At 31.1% G+C, this 23,273-nt stretch overlaps 1 protein-coding gene across 1 annotated transcript; it reads left to right on the top strand.

The window, feature by feature from the left end:
- The first annotated feature begins 69 nt into the window (after positions 1 to 69).
- Positions 70 to 11,769, top strand: Lkb1 (Lkb1/serine/threonine kinase 11). The gene is made up of 6 exons (XM_085196213.1): positions 70 to 836; positions 1,152 to 1,337; positions 1,741 to 1,877; positions 3,634 to 3,822; positions 4,734 to 4,894; positions 6,933 to 11,769. The coding sequence occupies exons 1-6, from the start codon at positions 291 to 293 to the stop codon at positions 7,052 to 7,054; spliced, it is 1,341 nt and encodes a 446-aa protein (XP_085052339.1). The 5' UTR covers positions 70 to 290; the 3' UTR covers positions 7,055 to 11,769.
- Positions 11,770 to 23,273: the final 11,504 nt, after the last annotated feature.

Below are 23,273 nucleotides of genomic sequence, written 5' to 3'. Positions count from 1 at the left end.
AATGGTTTCATATTATCTATGTAATAACAACTTTTTTAATCTGCAATTTAACTTATCTGTGGTTTAATTGCAATATTTCAATTTTTCATGGATTCATATTTTATTTACCTTCATCCATTGCAAATAAAAATATAATTTTTATAAAAATCTTTAGTCCGCCATGAATGGATGGAATATATTTTGAGAAATGTGTAATTTATTTTATTAAATAGGATATATATATTGGCGAGATGCCTCGTAGTTAATATAAATTTACGGACTGTTTTCCAAATGTGTTGTTTTGGTAGATAATGGATCCAAGAATGTGTAGAAAAATCAGTAGTAGTGAAAGTCTTCCAGATGCTGAAAATGTGGAATTTGAAGTATCAAACATCATTGCACCGCAAGAAAGCGAAGATAATTTCTTATTGGATGGCAGTCCAGAACTTCACTCTGTAACCTGGCTTGATGACGATCAAATAGATGACTTAGATATTAATTTAGATCAAACTAATCTATTTTTTCATAGGGTTGATAGTGCAGATGTTATATATCGGAGTAAGAAAAAAAAATGTAAAATGGTAGGTAAATATGTAATGGGAGACGTGCTAGGCGAAGGTTCCTATGGTAAAGTGAAGGAAATGTTAGATTCTGAGACATTGTCTAGAAGAGCCGTTAAGATATTAAAGAAACGAAAGCTGAGAAGAATACCAAATGGTGAACAAAATGTACAGAGAGAGATTCAATTACTGCGAATACTTAGGCATAAAAATGTGATAGAACTAGTCGATGTAATGTACAATGATGAAAAACAAAAAATGTATTTAGTTATGGAATTTTGCGTAGGTGTACTTCAGGTAAGAATAAAATGGGGGTCTGTTTTTTACATGTTATGCAGACCATAACATATTTTTTTCTAGCTCTTTGTTATATTTAACATATAAAAGGTTAGGCAGAGGGTATATAGTGGGTAAGATAGTAGTCAATGCTTTGTCATACTTTGTCTTGTTATCAGAAATAGAAATAATTCCTCTTCCCCGAGTAAAACTAAACCTACAACTGTTGCATTTACAATGAGACACTGCTATTGCAACACTGGTTTCACTAACATAAAGAAAAATATAATTATTTGTAATAACTGCATAATTTGTCAATATGTCTATTATTAATAGGATATGTTAGAATCAAGTCCTGGCAAGAAGTTTCCTCAGCGCCAAGCGCACGACTACTTCACACAGCTACTGGATGGCTTAGAATATTTACACGGCCAGGGTGTAGTTCATAAAGATATTAAACCAGGGAATCTACTACTAACTTTGGACCAGACACTGAAAATAACTGATTTTGGTGTTGCTGAAGTAAGTAATTTGGTATATTTATTATTACACTAAATACTTGAAAAAGAGAAAGGCATAGAAGAAATTACTTTGTATTTTTAAAAACTTGAGGTACACAGAATGTCTCAATTTTCAAATACTAAAGGGTTTGACTCCATCTACATTAATTTGTTATAAATTTTGTAAAAGTATATATAAAAGGATGTTATGATGCAATGCACAAGCATGGAATTGTAAACGCTGTGGTTCTGGTTTTGATCCCACTCGACAGAAGAACATATGTTATATTTCCATTTCCTCATTCCGGTAGTGTAACAAAACACGGCTCTGAGTTCTGCCACTCCTCATACAATGCAGTCTGCCTATATGTACTACTATGTGGGGGATACAGCATGCAGCTAAAAAATAAATAAATATTTTCCAGGCATTAGACATGTTTTCCCCAAAGGATACATGTTATACTGGACAAGGCTCGCCTGCGTTCCAACCTCCAGAAATAGCAAATGGTGCTGAAACTTTTTCTGGGGTCAAAGTAGATATTTGGAGCAGTGGAGTCACTTTGTAAGTATTATTATTTTTCATGGTTGAAAATGAACAGCTTTGTTAAACTTTATCCAACATAAAGCCGCAGGGTGGGGATGGACTGTCATAACATTAAGTTTCCTCCACACTTAGTGTTAAGACATTCCATTCCCCCTGCGCCTATTCTTCGAGAAATTGATTGTTGCGTGGCAGAACCCAACATTGCCCTTTGTCATGCTACCCCTGGTTACCCCTGTTAACCCACACAACAAATACTGTGTTGCTATGCCACAATGGCCTTCCAATCCTTGTTAATTTTCCTTAAAATGACAATAATGTCAGTTGTTTTGTAACTTTTCCTATTATTAGTTTTCCTTTTGCTCATTGTTTTGTAATAAATATAACAAGATTAACTAATCAGATATTTTATAGTCCATACTATTCAATTCCTAAATAGAAAAATGTCTAGGTATATTAATTGATACAATTGTGATGCAATCTGACTGTAAGATATGTTATGATTGGTTTCGATTCCCACTTGGGGAAATGGGTTCTTGTTATTTCCCCGCTATTCTAATTATTTAACAAGCAATATTTTGAGTTGAGACGATAAACTGAAGTTATATGTTATTGTTTTGAGTAAATCATTATTATTAATACTCATGTTATTTAATTATATTTCGTGAGTCATAAACATAAGTTTAATTTTATGAATAAACATTGACTCATCCAAGCGCATTATGTGGAATTATATGAATTATAAAACATTTTTGAAATTTTTATATGTAAATAGATCCTTTAAATATTATAAATGTTAAAGTTTGTGAGGATGTATGTTTGCTCCACTTTCACGCAAAAAATACTGAGCAGATTTACATGAAACTTTACCCCTAGGATACATGCATGCAATATTTTATTCTACCAGAATAAAACATTTGCACTGTTATCATAACTTTTATAACTGTTTTTGTACTATATTTAAACGTTTTATTAATATAGTGGATCAAATTACTGGATTTTTCTAATCGTGTACTCCAAGGTTGACGCCAATCGTGGCAGATTGTGGGTTCAACTCCCATTTGAGGAATTGAAATATTGAAATTTTTCATTTTCTTCGCTCTGGTTTCGAGGCAAAGTACTTATAATAATAATAATATAAGCACAGACGCCTAATGTGCTCTAGAATTTTAACCCTGGGTTAACCTTCACGATTATTTATCACGTACTATATATTGCATATATCGCAGTGGTATAGCGTCTGAATGTAAACGCGATGATTGTGGGTTCGACTTGCACGTCATATTTACTTCTTTCATATCATCGCTCTCACAACAAGACAAAGCACGGCGTTTAGCTCCGCCACTCAACATGCAAGGTCTTGATTAATTTAATAGAATACAGCGAACAGATTATCTTAATAACCTCACTTCGTCGTAATGTTAATAATCTCCCGCCTACTCTGCTATATCAGATATCTTTATATATAAAAAGAAGATGTTCCTACTGACTGAGGTATAGAGTATAGAGGCACGCACAGACTCAACCATTGCTGGTAGAAACTTGAAAATAAAATTTGGACAGATGTTTATTTTCATAATTTGAACACCCTCTAAAGAAGGGATTTTGAAAATTTTTAACCCTGACGGGGTGAAATAGCGTGTTAAAAATATTTCGATGATAATGGGTTTTTTTTAATTTCATAAATATATTTAATAAATATTCATATAATTCAAGCGGGCGAAGCCGCCTCGGTCCGCTAATGTAAGATACAGCGTGAAGTTGCGTACCTTTACAGATATAACATGACGACGGGGCGGTACCCCTTTGAGGGCGACAACGTGTATCGGTTACTGGAGGCGATAGGGCGAGGCGAGCCCGCGCCGCCGCCGTCTTCCCTAGGATCTTCCCTTCAAGCCCTTTTAATTCATATGCTCAAGAGGAACCCAGACGAACGGCCAACTGTACAGGAGATACGACGGCACGAGTAAGTTATTTTTCAGCTTAACTGTATGCCGTGCCGTAACAGCTTCATGGCGAAATTCAACGCCGCGCTTTACCTTGATGAAAAAAGAATAAAAATTAATTTCTCTGGGTGGGAATCGAACCCATAACTCTCGCGTTTTCAGTCACATGCTTGTGCCATTGCGCCACGACAGCCATAGCAGTTTTTGCCTGGTACTTTAAATAAATAAATATATATATTTATTTATTTAAAGTACCAGGCAAAAACTGCTATGGCTGTCGTGTATATTAATATATATATATATATATATATATATATATATATATATATATATATATATATATATATATTAATATAAATGAAACTATATTTTAATTCTGCAATAATTGTACGATTATGAGAGTGAGTCATCTTTTATTTTTGAACAGATAATGCATATAGGGTTGATTCTTATGATGATTCTCCAATAAATTTTAATGAACGCTATAAACTTTGTTGTGTTGTTTGTGTTGCATTCAGCACGTGCATTACATACGCTTCTGAAATCTGTATGATCTTATTAATCCATGAAGCCAATTTACCTCACTAAGCTTTATGATGTTTTTCATGAGCGCAAAATTTATTATCTTTTTGTCTAACATTTTATATTGTTGTACAGTTAGTAATATTTATAGCAAAAAATAATAAATTTACGTCCATACTTATTTTATTCCCAAATCAATTTACAGTACTGATGGTGTTTGCTTAACATTTAAAATCCCACTTTTCTTGAATTATTCCACGCACTGAGATAATTATTTTTTAATAATTTTATTTTTTGTTATAAGTTACTAACAAGTCCAGAAATAAAAGTTTCGGTAGACAAAACTTAGACAAAATCTGGCAACGCTGGTACGTACGTACCTATATTTAATTATGTACCAAATTTGTAGCTGGCTCAGATCTCGACCGCCATTGCGGTCCGGCGAGGTGACAGTGGGCCCGCGCTCGCGTCGCTCGGACGAGCTGCACAGCTCCACGGTGATACCGTATCTAGTGGAACGTCACTACGCCTCCGCACACCACTACTTTACCGAACACGATCTTAGGAACGGTGAGTGTTATTGATTTTATGTTTATGCTGTATCCAGTATAAAGAAGAGTAGGCAGAGGGAAGGTAGTGTTAAGACACTCCGTGGCCCACGCATGGCTCAATTTCGAAACATTGCGTATTGAGTGGCACAATTGTATGCGACACTTTATCTATCAGACAATTGAACTCTCCGTTCAAAGTTATTTGTTGTCCCTGCCACTAACTTTGCTACTACTTTTTCTGCAGCGGCATAGCTGTGCGGGAAAAGTGTGAAGTTGTTTTCTTTTTTTTTTGTTTTCAAGAACAAAATTTGTGGAGTAGAAAATCATTTTTTGTTTATTACTATATTTCAAGGATTTTTTAATTAGGAAAATATTAAACCTAAGCAAAAAATAATCGTTTAATTATATGTATCGTATCGTGAATAGTAGTTTCAAATATTTTTTAATGTTTTGATGTACCCTTGAACTGTTTTTGGTAATTATAATAATGATCTTCAAATTCAGGAAACTGTTACATTTTATGATAATAATAACAATAAAAAATTAAATAAACGGTTACGAACATTTTTGTATAATAAATAGTTTGTTCATTTTAAACGATAACTAAAGAGTTACGCATATAAATACAAAATTATAATTTTTGATCGACGATAATGTCGTTTAATTGTTATTATTCGTTTGTATATTCAGTTTAACAGATAACCCAGTATAGGTGCTATGTAAATATTCACTTCACGTCACTGACATGATGTAAATATGGCTGATTATCATTTAACACATTTCACTACATTTATTATTTTCCACAGTACTAGAATGTTTTATATAAATCTGGATTCATACTTAATTTTTATTTATCACATACACGGCCTTATAAATATATAAATTATAAATTTAGTGTACACGTGATTGAATGACATAACTTATTAAGTAACCGAAACCTTATAAAACTATGGAGAGTCGAAATGGCGTTATATGATTTGGCGGTGTTGAGTTCCGCTACTCAACGCGCAACGCCTCCAGGATTCAGCGGAAAGTGGGGAGCAGTGTGTCTTGATACTAGGCTCCTCTGCCTACCCTGCTACATGCGGGATACAGCGTGAAGCAGAAAAAAATACGGTTTAAAATTTAACTTTATAGTATTTAGATTATTGAATTACATATTACAGATACAGAATGTTGCAAAGAGGGTCAAGTTCGCGCTCGTATATGTTCATTGAGTTAGGTTCGTAGCATGGAAGTGACCCTGCATAGGTTTTATAATGTTACAATTTGTTATCGAGTGAGCACGCGCACTTAACACGGCTAATCTAATTATAAGTACGCTGCGACGCAAATCCTGTTTAACTATTAACAGCTTATAATTGCCGTTTATTTATCTAATTATTATATATTATATAGTGTTGAGCTAATAAATATGCATGCTCATAGCTACCTACGTATTAATTTAATATAATAGTTTGTTTTTTTTAAATCGTGCATTTAGGAGAGGAAAACGATTGACATCACTTTTTCGCTTTCCTTTTGATTGCAGAACAATCGGTAGCATAAAAATGTTACTTAAAATGTCCCTAAACATAATTAATCATTTTCTTAATTATAATTTAATACACGACCACTTCAATAGCCTTTACCAAAATTTTTTTTGGTAACAAAATATTTTTTTTAATTTAAATATATCTGCTATTTATTTAACTGTTAGATGTATCAACGTTTGCCTTGTGACATCTTTTTCAATAGTAAAAAGGAATTTGGTTAATATATTCAAATATATTTATGTAGTCAGTTGCTATTCAATATGGAAGTGTATGAATGTGAATGATACACATTTAAAATCTGTCTGAATTGCAATACTAAAATGTAGGTTCCTAAATATTATGAAATATGATACAAACTTATCCCCTTTTTAAGAAAACATAAAAAGTTTCAGAGAGCTGGATTGAACCTTTGCTTCTTGAACACCTTCCAAAAGCTCTGACCACTAATATGTGTAGGTACATAATCGAAATGTCGAAATTCTTATATAGTACTTAATGATAAAAATAAAACTCATTATACAGAATTAGGTGACAACGGTTCCCGCACAATGTCGACGGCGGAGCTGTCCGACGCCGAGTCCACGCAGTGCAAGCGGCGCTGGCACTCCTCCTGCGGCCGCCTGCCCTCGTGCCGCCTCACGTGATGTCACCCTACTCACTAATGCTAGTCTTACCGCGGGACTGTCCTGTTTATTGTTACTGTATTTCTATATATTAATTATAATTTCAGTTAATGGGGGCCACCGCGTGACAATTCTAGTTAGGTAGCTAGGTCCTCAAAATGTCAAATGCTATTGAACTTCACTGTTTGTAAGCCTCCGTGGTTTTAATTAATGAATTTTATCACTGTGTGGCGATTTATGAATAATTTCGGCAAATAGAGAATATAAATTAATAAATGCTAGAGCTTTTAAAAAAAATTGTCTTTTTAAAGCTTCTATGCGAACAAAGTATTTGTTTTTTTAATTCGAAATATTCAAAGTGATTAACGATACTTAACGATATTAAAAGTTGTCGTAATGATGTTAAAATTCATACAGTTAGCTAAATACAATTTTGACTTTACATCTATACTTCGAGAACCTACACGCTAAGAGCGCTAACTGGTGACCACAACAGCAATAGCCCCCATTCCATCGTTTTTTAAATTGTATTGTCTCCCTACTAATCAATGTTGTATAATCAGTGCTGATGTCACTCCAGGACTGCCTTGAATTTTATTTCCTTATTTTTATCATCATTTTTTATTAAATTGTATTGTCAACCTACCAGCTAATGTATAAACAGTGGTGATTTTGGTCCAGTATTGTCCTGTAAATTGTTATTTGGATTTTTTTGTGTTAACACTAAGTATATTAGTTTTTTACGGTAACGTTTTGTATTATCTCTGTCATCCCACTAACATTTATAACTATTTTTTTTAGTCATCAGTTTTATAATTAAAGGCAAAAGCTAAAGTTTTAGTACGTAGTCACGAATACTGTAATAATTTATTATACTTTAATTATAGTAAATAAATTATTACAGTAAATTATTTAAATTTCCGTCTTACTTACGTATAAATTTTGTGGGCGAATATTAAGTGATCGGACGCCATTTAATCATAGTCAAATTGGATTTTTTATGTAAAAAGTACTATTTTTGACGTATACCACCTATTTAAGTGTATAATTCTTAAAATGTTTACAATAGTAAATATTAATTGTTGAACTGCCATTTCGACAACGAAATTAGAAAAACTTTGTACTCTTTTTTACTAAAAATTTGCTGACAGAGGTACAAAAACATTTTGCACTCCTTCTCTATATCAACTATATGTATAATACATATAGTTTATATAGAGAAGGAGAGCAAAATGTTTTTTTTACCATAATGAATAAAAATACATTAAATTAATAAAATAAATGAAGAGGAGTTCAAGACATGAGTTCAAGTGATATGTCTATGCACTACCAAACGTTTACACCATATACGTCACTACCATATGTTTGACAATACACACTTCGGTATAAAGTGACATACATGTTGCTATGGCAACGGGTCCATTGATTCTCTACTTTTTTAAATTGACGTCGAATAAAATCACCACTGAATGTTATATAATAACTGCATTTGTTTCAAACAAAACCACATTAGTTGACAGCTTTATGTGCAATATGGCTGTGAGATCTGCTATTTAGTTTAGATAATGACATTTGACGTCGTTACTTTTATAGAATTATATTTTGGTCAAATTGCACATAAAAGATTGTATTGTAAATGGCGTCCTTTTACGTGATGTTTTTAATATGTTTCTGTAATTTAACATTTATTCTAAATATTTTGAATTTGCTGTAATGTTTTAGTGTCCACTACATCAGTACACTGAATATTATAAAGTTTTTTTTACTCTAACTGAAACTATTGGATATCCGGTAGTCGTAATAGAATCCCATATTATTACTAGAAAAAGTTAAACAATAAATATCACAAACTGTTAATAACAGACAAGGAAATCTTATAACCGGAACAGACGAATAATCTGAAATTATGTTATAATCGGAACCGTGCCCACCATAGTATCCATGTAAACGTATTCGTATCTGGGTCTGAAATGTTACATCCCTAACGTCCCTGGAAACATTATTACAGATTAAAAGTTTTTGAGATATCACGTCCATATATATATATTTTATTCGATGAAACACCGTTGTGCCTTTTAGCGCGTAGTCAGTACGGATACAATGAATTGTATAATAAAACTAAGTCTTCTTATTTTCATTGATAATGAAAAAATACCTAATTGTAAAATAAGAAATGAAAAATCGGCTACAGTTCTTTATAATTTTATTTACTGTTGACATTTTGTTGATGTGTCTGTCACATTTTTTTTAAATTATAATACAAATTGCATCAACATCTAACGGAGATTTTGTATGAATGGAATATCAATATAAAAACAAAATGCTAACAAACAGTACGATCATAAATATGTTAATGTTTTAAACATAAAACTATTTTTTGCTTTTTTTTTTGAAAAGCATTCATACAACGACTTCGATTAAAGTAAAACTGCGCGCATAATTTATATAGTCTTATTTATATATATGGACATGATATTTTATTTAAATAAAATAATGATTATTGTTTGTTTATCAGTAAAGTTACTTGAAGTTGCATTTCACCACTAGATTACGATACTGCAGGTAATATTAATATTAATATTTTATTAAAAAGCACTACAACTTATTGTCTTATTAGATTCAGGGACACTCCTTGAATCTGATGACAATAAGATTTTTATACAAAAATGTTCACAGCAATCCGAGTGGCGTATATTTAATGAACAAGAGAATCAGAAAGTTGGACAAAAATGATTTTTATTACTTTTTTTATTATAAATTCCAAAAAAGATGACAATAATAATGTTAGCTTTCAGTAAAGTATTTTTTTGTGTAGTTTTCTGTAGTGAAATGCGACTTCGGTTTTCGATATTAAAATAAAATAAAAAATAACTCAAGTACTAATTACATTAAAAAGCTTAGTTGACCATAACAAAAAAAATGTCATTAGATACCTTTCTTTAAGAGGTCAAAAAGTTAATTGTTTGAATAAAAAAAAAACTTTATTTGTCTTTTTACCGTTTTGCTAATTAAAATTATTTTGAAATATTATGTACTTAAAGAAAAAATAGTGTCTAACCTTTAGATATAACCTGATAAAGAATTCATTTTGTAGTTTTATGTATGTATATGTGTTTAGCAGTTTCATAATTTTCTCTTGCATGCGATGCAATTATTAACACCATTGCCGCCAAAATGCATATAAACTGCCTTTTTCCAATTTTTTCATATGTTTATATTATTTTTTATGTTCTTTATGTTTGTTTATATAATTCGATGTCAACTTTTGAAATTTTGATGTTCTTCTGTGTTGTTAGTAATTGTACAATATAATGAATTCAAGCCAAAAAGATCCATTTCATGGCTTATTATAGAGGCCGACAGCGCCTGCAAACGTGACGATTGTGGGTTCGATGCCCACTCGGGGGAATGATTTTTTTTTCATTTCTTCGCTTTCGCTCAGAGAGAATGCAGAATTCGCGCAGATGAGAATGTGAAGAGTACGTGGGGAACAGAACGTTAACGGTAACGCTAGGTCCCCTCTATCAACCCTGCCATATGCTAGATATAGCATGAAGCTAAAAAGGATATAATATTTAGCTCTCATAGTAACTGTTATTAGCGCCACTCGGACCTCACTTTTTCTATCATTTTTATTTTAATATAAATCTTAGTATTTAGATTGATATAATATATTCGTGTAATCGTTATTAAATTGGCACATTAATAACTAAATAATAAAAATAAAATAAAAAATGAACATGTTCACAGATAATTATATAAAAAAAGATTTCATATTTTTGTGTAAGAAATTTTTTAACTATATTCTAAAATAAGCGTTTTAATACTGTTTAATGTAGATCGTTTTTAATTTCTATTATATAGTAGTTCAAATCAGTGATGTTACGCAGTTCCGTAAGTGTAATCTAAACTATCGAATATCCAAAATAATAAAAAAAAAACTATATTTCAATTTTAGATTTTGCCTGGTATCGGTATAAAGAACTTACTAAAAATAGATACACAAACTGTCAATAACAGTTTTTTTAAAGTATCTACCATTTGATATCTGTTATCCGAAATAATCTTGTAATTAATGTTCATATCAGAAAATAATCCATAACGAATCCGGAACTAGTTATATCCGTATCTGTATCCAGTTCCGAAATGTTACATCCGTAATATCTCTGGTCTAAATAAACTCCTATGGTGTTTAATTTCATAGTAATTTGTAGACAAATGTAGTAATGATTTTTAATGTTGTTAATTTAACTTTTTTATCATAGATTTTATAAAAAAATCGATGTTATTTTATATCTCTTTGGTAATTTTATATTTTTTTTATGTTTCGGGAACTTACAATAACAGGTTAGTTCACTGTATACATAGATTTACAAACTATATGAAAATAGCACATGTTTATTCAAATTATCTTATTGAAATGCATCAAAACATCATTAGTAATAATCCTTAATTACCTCGTTTTTTATTACATTTATAATTGTCATAATGAAAATATGTAGTGAAATAATGCTAATTGTAGTTTTGTATTATATTATATAAATTGAGTAGAATTTACGTTTTTATTGGTATTTTTTTTATAGAAAAAGTGAGGTCTAAATTGTTACTTAAATTATAATAATATGTGAAGCTTAATTTGACATATATACAGTGCCTGGACTGATTATGAGCAACGTTTAACAGAATGAAAACAGAGAATATTAATATATTGTAAATAAAACAAAAACAACTGAAAATCATTTTCTTTTATTTCTAGTCGACGTTTCTACCCAATTTTATTGTCAAAAAGCAAAGTTTTGATAACAATTACATATCATATAAAGTTAAATTTAAGATAATAAAAAAAAATATTCTAATTTAAATTTTCTTAAAATGTTATAGATTACTATAACATTTGTTGGCGTGCATAAAGTTCGCGAGGCTTAGCTGAACTTTGCATTTTTGTAAGTGATCGCTTAAAGTAGAGCCAGAAAAAATATTTTAAAAATAGAATGTATTATTTTAGATCGATGAAAAATTTAAACAAAACAAGTGTCTTAACACCGGACTCCCTCTGACTACCCTCCAACATGCGGGATACATCGTGAAGGTGAAAATAGGGATTATACAAAATGACACTAGATGGCACTAACCAATGTGGCAATTAACTTTACTCACTACTAGATAGCGTATAGACTATTTGATAAAGTCTGGCTAAGTTGTTTCAGAATTGAGGCTAATAACTGACTAAATACTCTATAACTGGCTATTGGCTGGCTCTATAAATACTCTATAAAAGCCCCTAAACTCAAATGGATATACGATAAAATTAATTCATAATATGAATTAATTTTATCATAATATGAATTAATTTTATCATATATCCATTTGAGTTTAGGGGCTTTTAAATATGTTTTTTTATATTATTTAAACATTTTAAATCAATATATTTATATTATATAACTAATTAGCCAATTATAGCTAAAAATAATCAGTTTCAAAATGTTTGCTACTTTATTGCACTTGGTGTAAGATTAGAAATAATTTAATATCTATAGTACAAAAACTATGTATGTAAGCGAGGCCATTGTGGTAGGTTGGCATAGTGTCAACGATGTAGGCATAAGTATTTAAATATATTTACCAGAAAGGCAAATCAAGCTATAATTTGGAATTGATCTTTTAGTGTAAACGTTTTCTTTTTCAGTGTTATTTACTAGATTAATATGGGGAAACTAAGATTTATAATATTAACAGAGTAGGTACATAATTTTCATTTCTTCGCTTTAGTAAGATAAAATCCGGAGGTTGGCGTGGGGAGGACCGTCATCTAACGTGCTACTTATTAGGTACTTAAATCTTATCATTCAAAGGGCGTCGTTAGTATTTACATGGAAAGTGAAAAACGGAGGGTCTTGACATTAGGTTCTCTCTGTCTTCTCTCCGATGTTACTAAAAGCGTGGAACTGACAAACAACTGATGGCTTTAACTCTATAAGATTAAAATGCTAATAAGGTATCATGATAGTATACTCACTTTTCTTTAAAAATAAAATACAAAAGATGTTTAGATCTACTACATTGTAGTATTTCGCCCTTAAGTAGTAAACCAGAGACAGTGTTGCAAGTGCCCGCGACACCATTCCCACCCACAATGCGCGGAAGTAGGTGCTTTGCCACAGTCTTCCGCTATATCACCTTTTCCCAATTAGATCAGTATGCCACGCCACATGAATGTACGTTATTTACATAAATTTGTAATTATTACTTCTTGAATACTTGATGGTACATAATATAATGTGAAAAAAAATAATAATGTAAAGTAAAGTAAAAGTAAAATACTCTTTATTGCACACCAAATTATTAATTACAAATGTGTTTACAATGATACAAAAAAATAGCACAATAGGCGGCCTTATTGCTAAGCCAGCAATCTCTCCCAGGCAACCTTTGGATAGAGGAGAGCATTAATTAAATTAGGAGGGGTGTACTAAATAAATCTGAGTATATAAAATATATAAATGGGCAAATATATACACATATACATACATACATTTATGCATTATTAAAAAACTGCTTGACTCTTTTAGATGAAATTTAAGGCATTTATAAATAAGAAGACAATATAAAGTATAATAGAATGATATAAATATTATTTTTAGTAATACAAATATACCTATATATATACGCAAATGACATATAGTTTAAGCAAATCCAGCAGGTGTTAACATCTAGAAATTGGACGATTTTGGCTATATAAATTACCAAACCGAAGTTTTACCAGAACTATTCCGAGTTTGTCGCTATGCAATGGTGCTCGTCCTGTATGAATTGCTAGAACGAATATCTCGATCTATAAAGAGACTTATAAATTTTGGTTATTAAAGCCAATGACTATATAGGTTATATAAAATGCGTACCAAGGTCTTTACTATATATAGTAAATAGCAATAAATGTTTGTGAAATATATATAGATAGATGCCTACTTACGGATTACCCACTGATATAATTTAACATAATTCAATATTTATTAATATACCTACAATAAAAGTGTAAATTCTAGACGTAAAATATATTTTAAAAGTTATTTTATATTTACAAAGAATATAAATATTTACGTAACATTACAAATTCGTATAGCCTTGCTTTACCAACTTTTATAAATGGTCACTGCAGTGCGTGAGCTCTTCGGAATGGTGTCATCGTTTAAGAGTAATCAGAGTGAAGGGTTGCGAAGGTGCCTAAGGTTGTAAACGATTTTCTCATTGTCGATGCTTAAAGATCAAGGTAATTTTTTAAGTTAATAGCTCTATTTTTTTTGTATAATTGTATAACATCTTCACGGATCGTGAGTTGTTACCTTAGTCATCTTAATAATAGTATTTTTATAGTTTCAAATGATATAATGTTACAAATACAAATGTATGTTTTTCCAAATTCGTACTTTGACATTTAAATTTTAAATGTTTATAATTTTATTATTTATGAAAAACCACTCATAAAAAACTTACCACTATTATATTAGCTTAGTTCCAAGTGCTTCTCTTTTTTATACTCTTATGTTTATGGGTAATCTACACTCGAACGAGATTATAAGCTACGACCACTGCGAAAGTGCGAATAATCAATAGTTTTGTTAGTTATGTATTTTAGCGGCAGGTACTAGCAGTTAGCGCCTTTCTTACATCGTAGTCAATATGTATAAATGCTTAACATACGCCGACGTCCACTTAGAGTTGATAATAAATTTTTATTCTTATTTCTTCGAGTCGGGCACTGAACGCTAAATTTGTACCTAGATGCGTCATACAAAAATATAGCGCAAGGTCCTTTCTACACCATCACATTAACAGCAACCTTTTCCCTTTCGCTCCAGCTTTTAGCGCTTAAAAATATTCAACTCCATTAAACATCAATAAAAATTAGAATAAAATACTGTCTTACTCGTAACTAGTTACTTAATATCGTAGAAGTTAATTATTGATAGAATACGGACTGTATAGGTTTTCAGGGCAATACATACAAACGAGTAAGTTAAAAAATAATAACTTAATAAATAAATAATTATCATTAATATTCGAACCTATTAACATTTTAAAATAGATTATTAATATTAATAGGTTAAATATAATTTTTTTTGAAAGTAAGTAATTCTTGAAAATGACAAATTTTAATATTATATTACTAAGCACATCCGTCATTTGGATGCAATATTACAGATCATTAAGTAAAATACCTTTAAAGGTTTCCATATCCATCGTAATAGATGTTTTAAAATATACACAAGTAGGTAAATGTCCGTAGGTCGTGAAAGGATGTTCCGAGGATATCAGCTAGTCGCTTAAGTCCTTGGCTCAGTCACAAACATCTTATAGTTATAACCTACTCATCGAATACTAAATTACAACATGTAAATACAAAATATAAGATATATTATAAATAGATGTGGCGTCATGGAAATTCTAATTAAGATTTACCGAATCTGTAAATCAATATCATTCGGGAATTTAACTTTTTACAAAATAAAATAGTTTTTCCTTACGCAATATCAAAAATTCTAAACTCTTTTTTTTAAATAGAATAAATAGGGAAATAATCTCTCTTAATTTCTTTCTATAAACGAATTATATAATAATTTGTTTTTATTATTGATATTAGACATTAATATGCCATTTTTGCTATTGAAGAGTGAAGCGACGTATAAGGTCGCTACACTCTTCAATACGACGTAACAATTACGATGGGAACCTAGACTGGAGTTATGTCATGCGGATATATATTGTTTTAATTAATCTTCTCACCGAGCTCTCAGTCAACCATTAAAGTTTTATCAATTATAAATGATCGAAAGATTCAGACAGACAAAGATCAATAGGTGACGCGAAAGGAATAAAGAAAGCTACTATTAAATTCCATTGTTATCTACCGATTTACGTTCGTAACTTATCTGTCTACAGTATACCGTAGTATTGTTCTTCTTTTAACACAATTTGAGTGATTGACATCTTAAAATTTAAACCCGTTTGAGTATAAGCAACACCTCTTATAGATTTGGTACAGATGTATTTTTTATAGTCTTCATGTAATATAACAGTTTTAACATAAAATCGATTTGTACTATTAATAAATCTACCATGAAGAACGTGTATTACTTCACGCTGTATCCCGCAACATTGGGGTAGGGTGTAATTTTGATCGAACGACTTTGTTTTTATCGGATTATACGACGTCTTCGCTAAGACGACGAGGGTACCTAGATAACTAGAAAATATAAAAAAAAGTTTAAAGCATATTATTTTTGCTTATAAATAACACTAATAATTACTATATTACTTGAGATACTATGATATAGTTTTTCTCTTTTCAACGACCAAAGAGATCGTCCATTACGAAACCGTACGAGTTTAATTTGCGTACGCGCATCAATTCGTGGTCGATTTAACCTTTAGCATTAGTTTTGCAAGTATAATGGTTTACAATGTGTATACATAAAGAAAATCTTACTTGATGAACTCAATTTTAAGGTAAAACTAATATAAAAATTCTTGCACCACTGCAAAGGGTTCGAGTTATTTTTATTTTTTATAATAATTATAAATAGATTTTTATCGATGGCAACAAAACATGTACATATACTTATACTTTTGAATTCGACAAAGTCTATCATATCGATGATTTTTTAAGAGGATAAATTTTATTTTTGATGAGAGAGCTATGAGTGGAGAGCGCAGTAGCAGCGCACACTAGGCTCTCTGTTTATCTAGCTGTTTTCAAGATGATTCAATATTAACGTTAAGATGTGAAAAATGACTCAATATTAGTGCCTATTTTCAGTTCAGTTCCTAATTTATGGTGTTCCGAGCGTGCTAGTTAAGCACTAATCACTACCATTGGAGTTGTTGGGATCACATTGTATGGAGAACACACGAAGGAGAAAAAAAAAACTGCCTTCACCTAATAATAATATTGTTTTTAAAAAATATTAAATTATAAGGTGAAATTTTAATTTAATTAAAATTTATATATAAATTATGATTTAATAAATTTTATTATAAACTAGGATTAGATACCCTATTATTAAAAATTTAATTATAAATACTAAAATAGTAAATAATAAATATTGAAACTTAAATAAAATGGCGGTATTTTAGTTCATTTAGAGGAATCTGTCTAGTAATTAGATAATCCACGAATAAATTTACTTAATATAAAATGTTGTATATCATTGTTAAAAAAATTTTTTTTAAATAAAAATCAATATTTAAAATATATACATGACAATGGGTTACAAATATGTTAGTTGCTTACATATATTTTTGTGGTAAATATTAATATTACCATGAAAGAGAACAAAAGTGATAATGTAATTAATGATATAGATGATAATCTATATCGTTAATTATTTTAGTATTAAGAACTTTTCCATTCAATTAATTGTATGTTCTTCAAAAAAAACTATAATAATAACCTTAGACAGCGGAAGTGGGAAATAGCGTGCAATGCGAGTAGTAAAGAACTATTTGTTATTACATTACAGCAGTAGGTAATCCACGCAAGGATGATACCAGGAAGTAGTCTGCGTAAGATTTTACGCAAGTAGTTAAAATATACTTTTTTTTTTTAATAATATAGTTACCGAACGCATAAAAGTTATTTTTTATTTATTTTTTATAAATAAAATATAACAGTCGAGGCCAGTAATGGCGCTAGGGCACAAGTGTGGGACTGTCTTGAAAATTGTCGTGAAATATTTAATATTTTCATTGTTTCGCTTGGTGTGTTATTCTAGTCAACACGCAATGTCTTCAAAATTTCATGGAAAATGGAACACAGAGAGTCTTAACGGTAGGTTCCCTCTGCCTACCCTGAAGAAAAATAATCTACGAACGTAGGAGTAATGATCGTACCTACATACAAACACGAAACAGTTTCATAATATATCTCAGTATATCGACATTTGAAATAAAACTTCTGACATCTGACACCTAGACCTATTGCTCTGACGTTGCAGGAGCAATAGTAGATAGCCATATACAGCACATTCGTGATGCTTGGAAAATTTCAACTAAATAACAAACCAAAGTTTAACATTTCAAATAAAACGTCAGATTGAATATCGAATAAATATCGATAAAACAAGTTAGAGCCACTTATATTAAAGAATATATATATATATATATTATAGATAGAGAAAGATATGATTTTTGCATACCATTTACTGCAGAAGCATTATTGCTTAATATTTAATAACGCTATCATTTATCTATATAAATTTGTACATACATACAAACCTCTAAAGATATAGATATAGATATTTATGAAATAAATATTTTAATTATGTAAGGGTGATATTTTGTATTATTCAATCGTTTAATATGGAATAGGTAAGGCTCAATGCAGAGGTTACAGGTCGTGAATCGTTGGGTCATAGAAGCTTCGGGCAAGAGTAGGGCTACTAGCAATATTTTATTTATTGAAATCTTACTACTATTTGCGGCCTTATTTATAGAATTTAAAAGAAGTAAAATTTTTTACAAGATTCATTAATATTGCATTAGCATAATTAACGATTATGGTGCTTTTAATTTTTTTTTTTGGTTAAGAAGGAAATGAGTGAGACTACTTTACGTTTATTCATTTATGTTTTATTTCCTTGAAGCCTGTGAGCCTGACAAAGGACAGTAACTTTAATTTTTTTATTGTGAAACATAATATTTTTATAATTTTATTAATTTTACGTGCTGATACTAAGAATATATTAAATAAAAAATATATATATTCATGATGTTTTATAAATATTTTAATCTCTTAACATCCACATCTACTTGAAAGCCCTGTATGAGAGAGGGGTCCATTCGTGATATACCGGGAGTGAAAGCGGGTTACCTAATTCAGCCTTGGCTGCGGGGCATGGAAAACGCAAATGTCACTGCTTACTGCCAATCCATCTTCTATAAATAAATTACCACTGCAGGGCCTGATGAAGTTCTATCATCATCATCATCATTGTCAGAAGTCGTGCTGTTTTTAAACACACATAAATCCAAAAACGTGACCAATATGTAAGAGAATGAGTTGTCAATAACTAAGGGACCTCACGACAGGAAATATAAACAATAAAGTTTTCATATTATAATTTATGATGAATCCTTAAGTAAATATATTTAATTAAAAGATTATAATTTATAATTCATAAAAATATTATAATATTTTGACACCTTGAACCTATGTTAAGTAGCAATATAATATTTTATTAAAACATAAAATTTTATATAGCTGTGAGAAGTTTTTTCAAGTTTTCGCTGACCACCCTCCATGCATGGAACATACGAGTCTACGAATTAAATTGAACAAAGAGAATTATACAATTTCATCAAGATTTAATTGTGTGCACGTAATCTAAAGTGCCTTATATATACTTATCTTATTTTATTCTTTTCACTTATAAAGTCTACAAATTATTATGAAAGATGTTCAGAAATTATATAAAGTTTCATAAATTATATAAAGTATTTAGCGTATCTTGATTATTGTATTTAAGAAAGTATTATAATTGACTTTCTTGATCGTTTGAATATTAATTGTTACACATTTATACTTTGAGGCCACTCATAGTGCAGGGCCACAAGTGTATGATTGTAAGCGCGACAGGTTGTGGGTTCGATTCCCACTCGAGGTAATGAAATATTTAATATTTTCATTTCTTCGCTCTGGTGTCGAGCCGAAGCGCGGTGTTGAGTTAGCTAATCAACACGCAATGCCTCCAGAATTCGGTGGAAAATGCATAACAGCGTGTTTTAACACTAGGTTCAAAATATAAAACTAACAAAAGCTATTTCTTTTTACATAGCATTCCGACTGACCTGTTCCTCATCAAAGATATATAATTGATTTATAACAGTAGAAACAAACTCAGCTAGTCCATTCGTATATAAAAAAGATATGAACATTAATTACACTGTAATTAAAACAGTAGTTTAACGCATAGCCGGCGGCACTGGATCAAAACGGTAACAGCCATCAATTGTTTTACTACCTCACATGGCCAGAGGCCAGTCGTAGCGCAAAGGCACTAAGTGAGACTGTCAAATCGAATGGTTTTGGGTTCGATCCCCATTCAAGGAAATGAAATATTTATTTAAATTTATATTTCCATTTCTTCGCTGGTGTCGAGACAAAGCGCGGCGTTGAGTTTCGCATATTAATACGCAATGCCTCCAGAATTAGGCGGAAAGTGGGGCAACGTAGTGTCTTAACTCTAGGTGCAACGTGAAGCTGATTTTAATTTTACTTAAAATATTCGCTAGGTGATTCATCCTAATCATTCCAAAGTACGCCCCTGGGTTTATATTATGAAACAAAATTATTTTAAGCATTTCGTAAGAAACTTATCCACGACCTTCGGCAGCCGTGAGAATCATCGGCGTGCTCTGCGTGCGACCAAACATTGTCTCCTTTAAATAATCGACAACGGGTTAAATGCACATGTTGCAACCGAACCACGAAAACAATCATTAGTTTCTTATGATCGCGTGTTGGTGGATAAACATTCTATATTCGCGTTTTAGTTTTATCGATGATTTTTACTTGGAAATGTGATAATAGAGTTTTTTGTGGTGTTTCTAAGTAATGATTTTTAATGATTGATTATTTTTGCCTAGTATAATTGTAATAGCTAATGTTTGAGAACTCTACAATTAGTTGAAAATAGAAGTTAGCGGCGTTGAGTCCCTTCACGCAACGCGCAGTGCCTACAGAAGTGGGGAACGGAAGTGTTTTAACATTAGATTCCTAGGTTCTCTCTACCTACCCTGCTATACATATCAAAGGTAATATTAACGATATCTAGTTGTCCCCACCCAATATTTTCGTTTCCGATTCTAAATTTCGCATTTATTGAATAAAGAAAGTTATACTTAATATATTTAACATTTTTGTCTCAAAAAATAGTAAAAATGTAGCCCAACCATGTATGTAGTGTCTAATGACGTAAAGTATACATAACAACTCGGAAAGAGGCAGCTATCTTGATCTATCACAACACGCTAATTGTGAGAAAGCTCTGAGAATAAAATACGAAACAAAAGTGTAAGTGAATGTGGTTATCGAGAAGCTTAGGCGCTAGGTACATATATTTCTTATTGACATCACGCAGTATCCCGCAGACAACAGCGTAGGCAGAGGGAACCTAATGTTAAGACGTTCCATTCCTCATTTTTTGTCGAAATCTGGAGGCATTACGTGTTGAGTGGTGGAACTCAACGCCGCGCGAGTGGATATCGAACCCACAATCACAGTCACCTTTACAGTGACACTTTGTGCCCCTGTGTCATGACTTTTGCTATGTTTTATTACAATTATATCTACTGACCTGTCCTAGTCTTAAACGTATATAATCCAATTATAGGCTATATCTTGGGTTCTCGGCGACATCTTAATATATATACTTATACAAAAACACATCTTCACATAGACCATTAGTCACATGTAAGGACTTATTGCGTTTTAATGATAATTAGTTTGTAAAAGCAATTTGTACTTGCGGCTTGACAGCTTAAAAGCTAGGGTTATTTCATTCTTGCAAAAATACTTATTAATTGTTTTAAAATGTATTTTACCTAATTGAATAACTTAAAATAATGAACGACAGTCTTTTCATAAAGAAATAATAAGGACTTGAGACCGTCATGGCGTAGGGGCACGAGCGTGTGTGTAACGCGACGGTTCTGGGTTCAGAGTATCATAACACTAGATTTCTTCTGCCTATCCTGCTATTTGCGGGATGCAGAGTGAAGCTAAAAAAAACAGCAATGATGACTATTCAAATGACTTTAGTAGTTATCTCGTTATAAATGTGCTAAGTTGGTAGAATTCCGCAAATAAAGACCAGATCCTGTTGCGATAGTCATCGTCCATGAGGTGGTTCCGTGTCGGTAGGATGCGCAGTAAAGGTTACACAAAGGTTTTAACATTTATGTTATTGACCATTATAAAATATTACATAGCTTACATACCTACCATAACAGGTATTTAGAAATACTTGGTTAATGACCGCAAAAATACCTAAAATAATAAGCTTTCATAGAACATAATGTTCTAATGCCATACTAATTTTGATCATTTATTTTCTGTGTTTATCTTATTATGCTTAGATATCTACCTACACGAACGAATTTGTAATTATAATATTATTATATTAGTAATAATTATAATTATTCAGGCTTATTGATTGCTCGTAGCGCAGGGGCACAAGCATGTGGTTTTAAACGTGACAGGTTGTGGGTTCGATTCCCACGTGACGAAACGAAATATTTAATATTTTCATTTCTTCGTTCTGGTGCACGGCGTTGAGTTTCACCACTCAACACGCAATGCGTCAGAATTCGATGGAACATTGAAACTGCAGATATTTTTTTTTATTATATTTGCATCGTAGAATGTTTCTATTACTTAATATATAATGTCATTGAATATATTTAAATGGTTATTGAATTTAGGTCCAGAATGCAGTTAACATTCTTGTTACAATTGATTGCAAATTTAGTTGGTTCTATATTGCTTAAGTAATAAGATTTAAGCTTAAAATTTAGCTATATTACAACCCGATGTAGACTACTATTGCCGTAATATAAATTTATTACAACCATTTTTTTATATAATCAACTAATTATGTATGGATACATAAGGTGTTTAAAAGAAAAGTATATAAAATTCATTTTATCTTTCCTATAAAAAAGGTTAGGCATTCAGTTTTAAGACAGTCTCTTCTCCATGTTTTGTCGGTTTTTTTTTATTTTAATAAAATAATTTATCCCAGTGGAGATGAAAATATAATCATTGCATTTTATAATAATGCAATAACTCACCAAGCCCCGAGGGCAACAATTTTAAAAAATTATATTATATTTTATTTTTCATGAAATTTAAATTGTTTTAGTATATTTATTTCATATTATTTCATAGACAATTTTGAATTGAATTTTCGCTCATTGTTCGAGTTAAATCAGATAAAATTAGGAGGTTACTCAATTCAAATATACTAGACGACAGCGACGCAACGTGAGGTGTGACTGCCAACTAAAAACTTTCCCACGTCGCGTCGCGTAGTTCGGCAGCCTTACAACGAAATTGTACTGAAATTCGTCTCGCATCAAATTAAAAGACACGCTATTGTAACGAATGAACGACGTACCGATCTAACCAAGAGATGGAACAAAAAATTGAAAAGAAACAGAAATTATAATTTAATGTCGTTATTTA

This window comes from Heliconius melpomene, chromosome 13, assembly GCF_056956725.1.
Source record: "Heliconius melpomene rosina isolate 202511_hmr_F chromosome 13, ASM5695672v1, whole genome shotgun sequence".
Lineage (NCBI taxonomy): Eukaryota > Metazoa > Arthropoda > Insecta > Lepidoptera > Nymphalidae > Heliconius > Heliconius melpomene.
Note: the sequence above shows the minus strand (reverse complement) of the source record. Positions and strands in the feature narration are given on the sequence as shown.

What these genes read in the sequence shown, in the direction of transcription:
- Lkb1 (XM_085196213.1), top strand. Translation starts at nt 291, where the DNA reads ATGGATCCAAGAATGTGTAGAAAAATCAGTAGTAGTGAAAGTCTTCCA. An exon ending in TGGAGCAGTGGAGTCACTTT is followed by an intron (nt 1,878 to 3,633) that starts GTAAGTATTATT and finishes GTACCTTTACAG; the next exon opens with ATATAACATGACGACGGGGC. An exon ending in CAGGAGATACGACGGCACGA is followed by an intron (nt 3,823 to 4,733) that starts GTAAGTTATTTT and finishes CCAAATTTGTAG; the next exon opens with CTGGCTCAGATCTCGACCGC.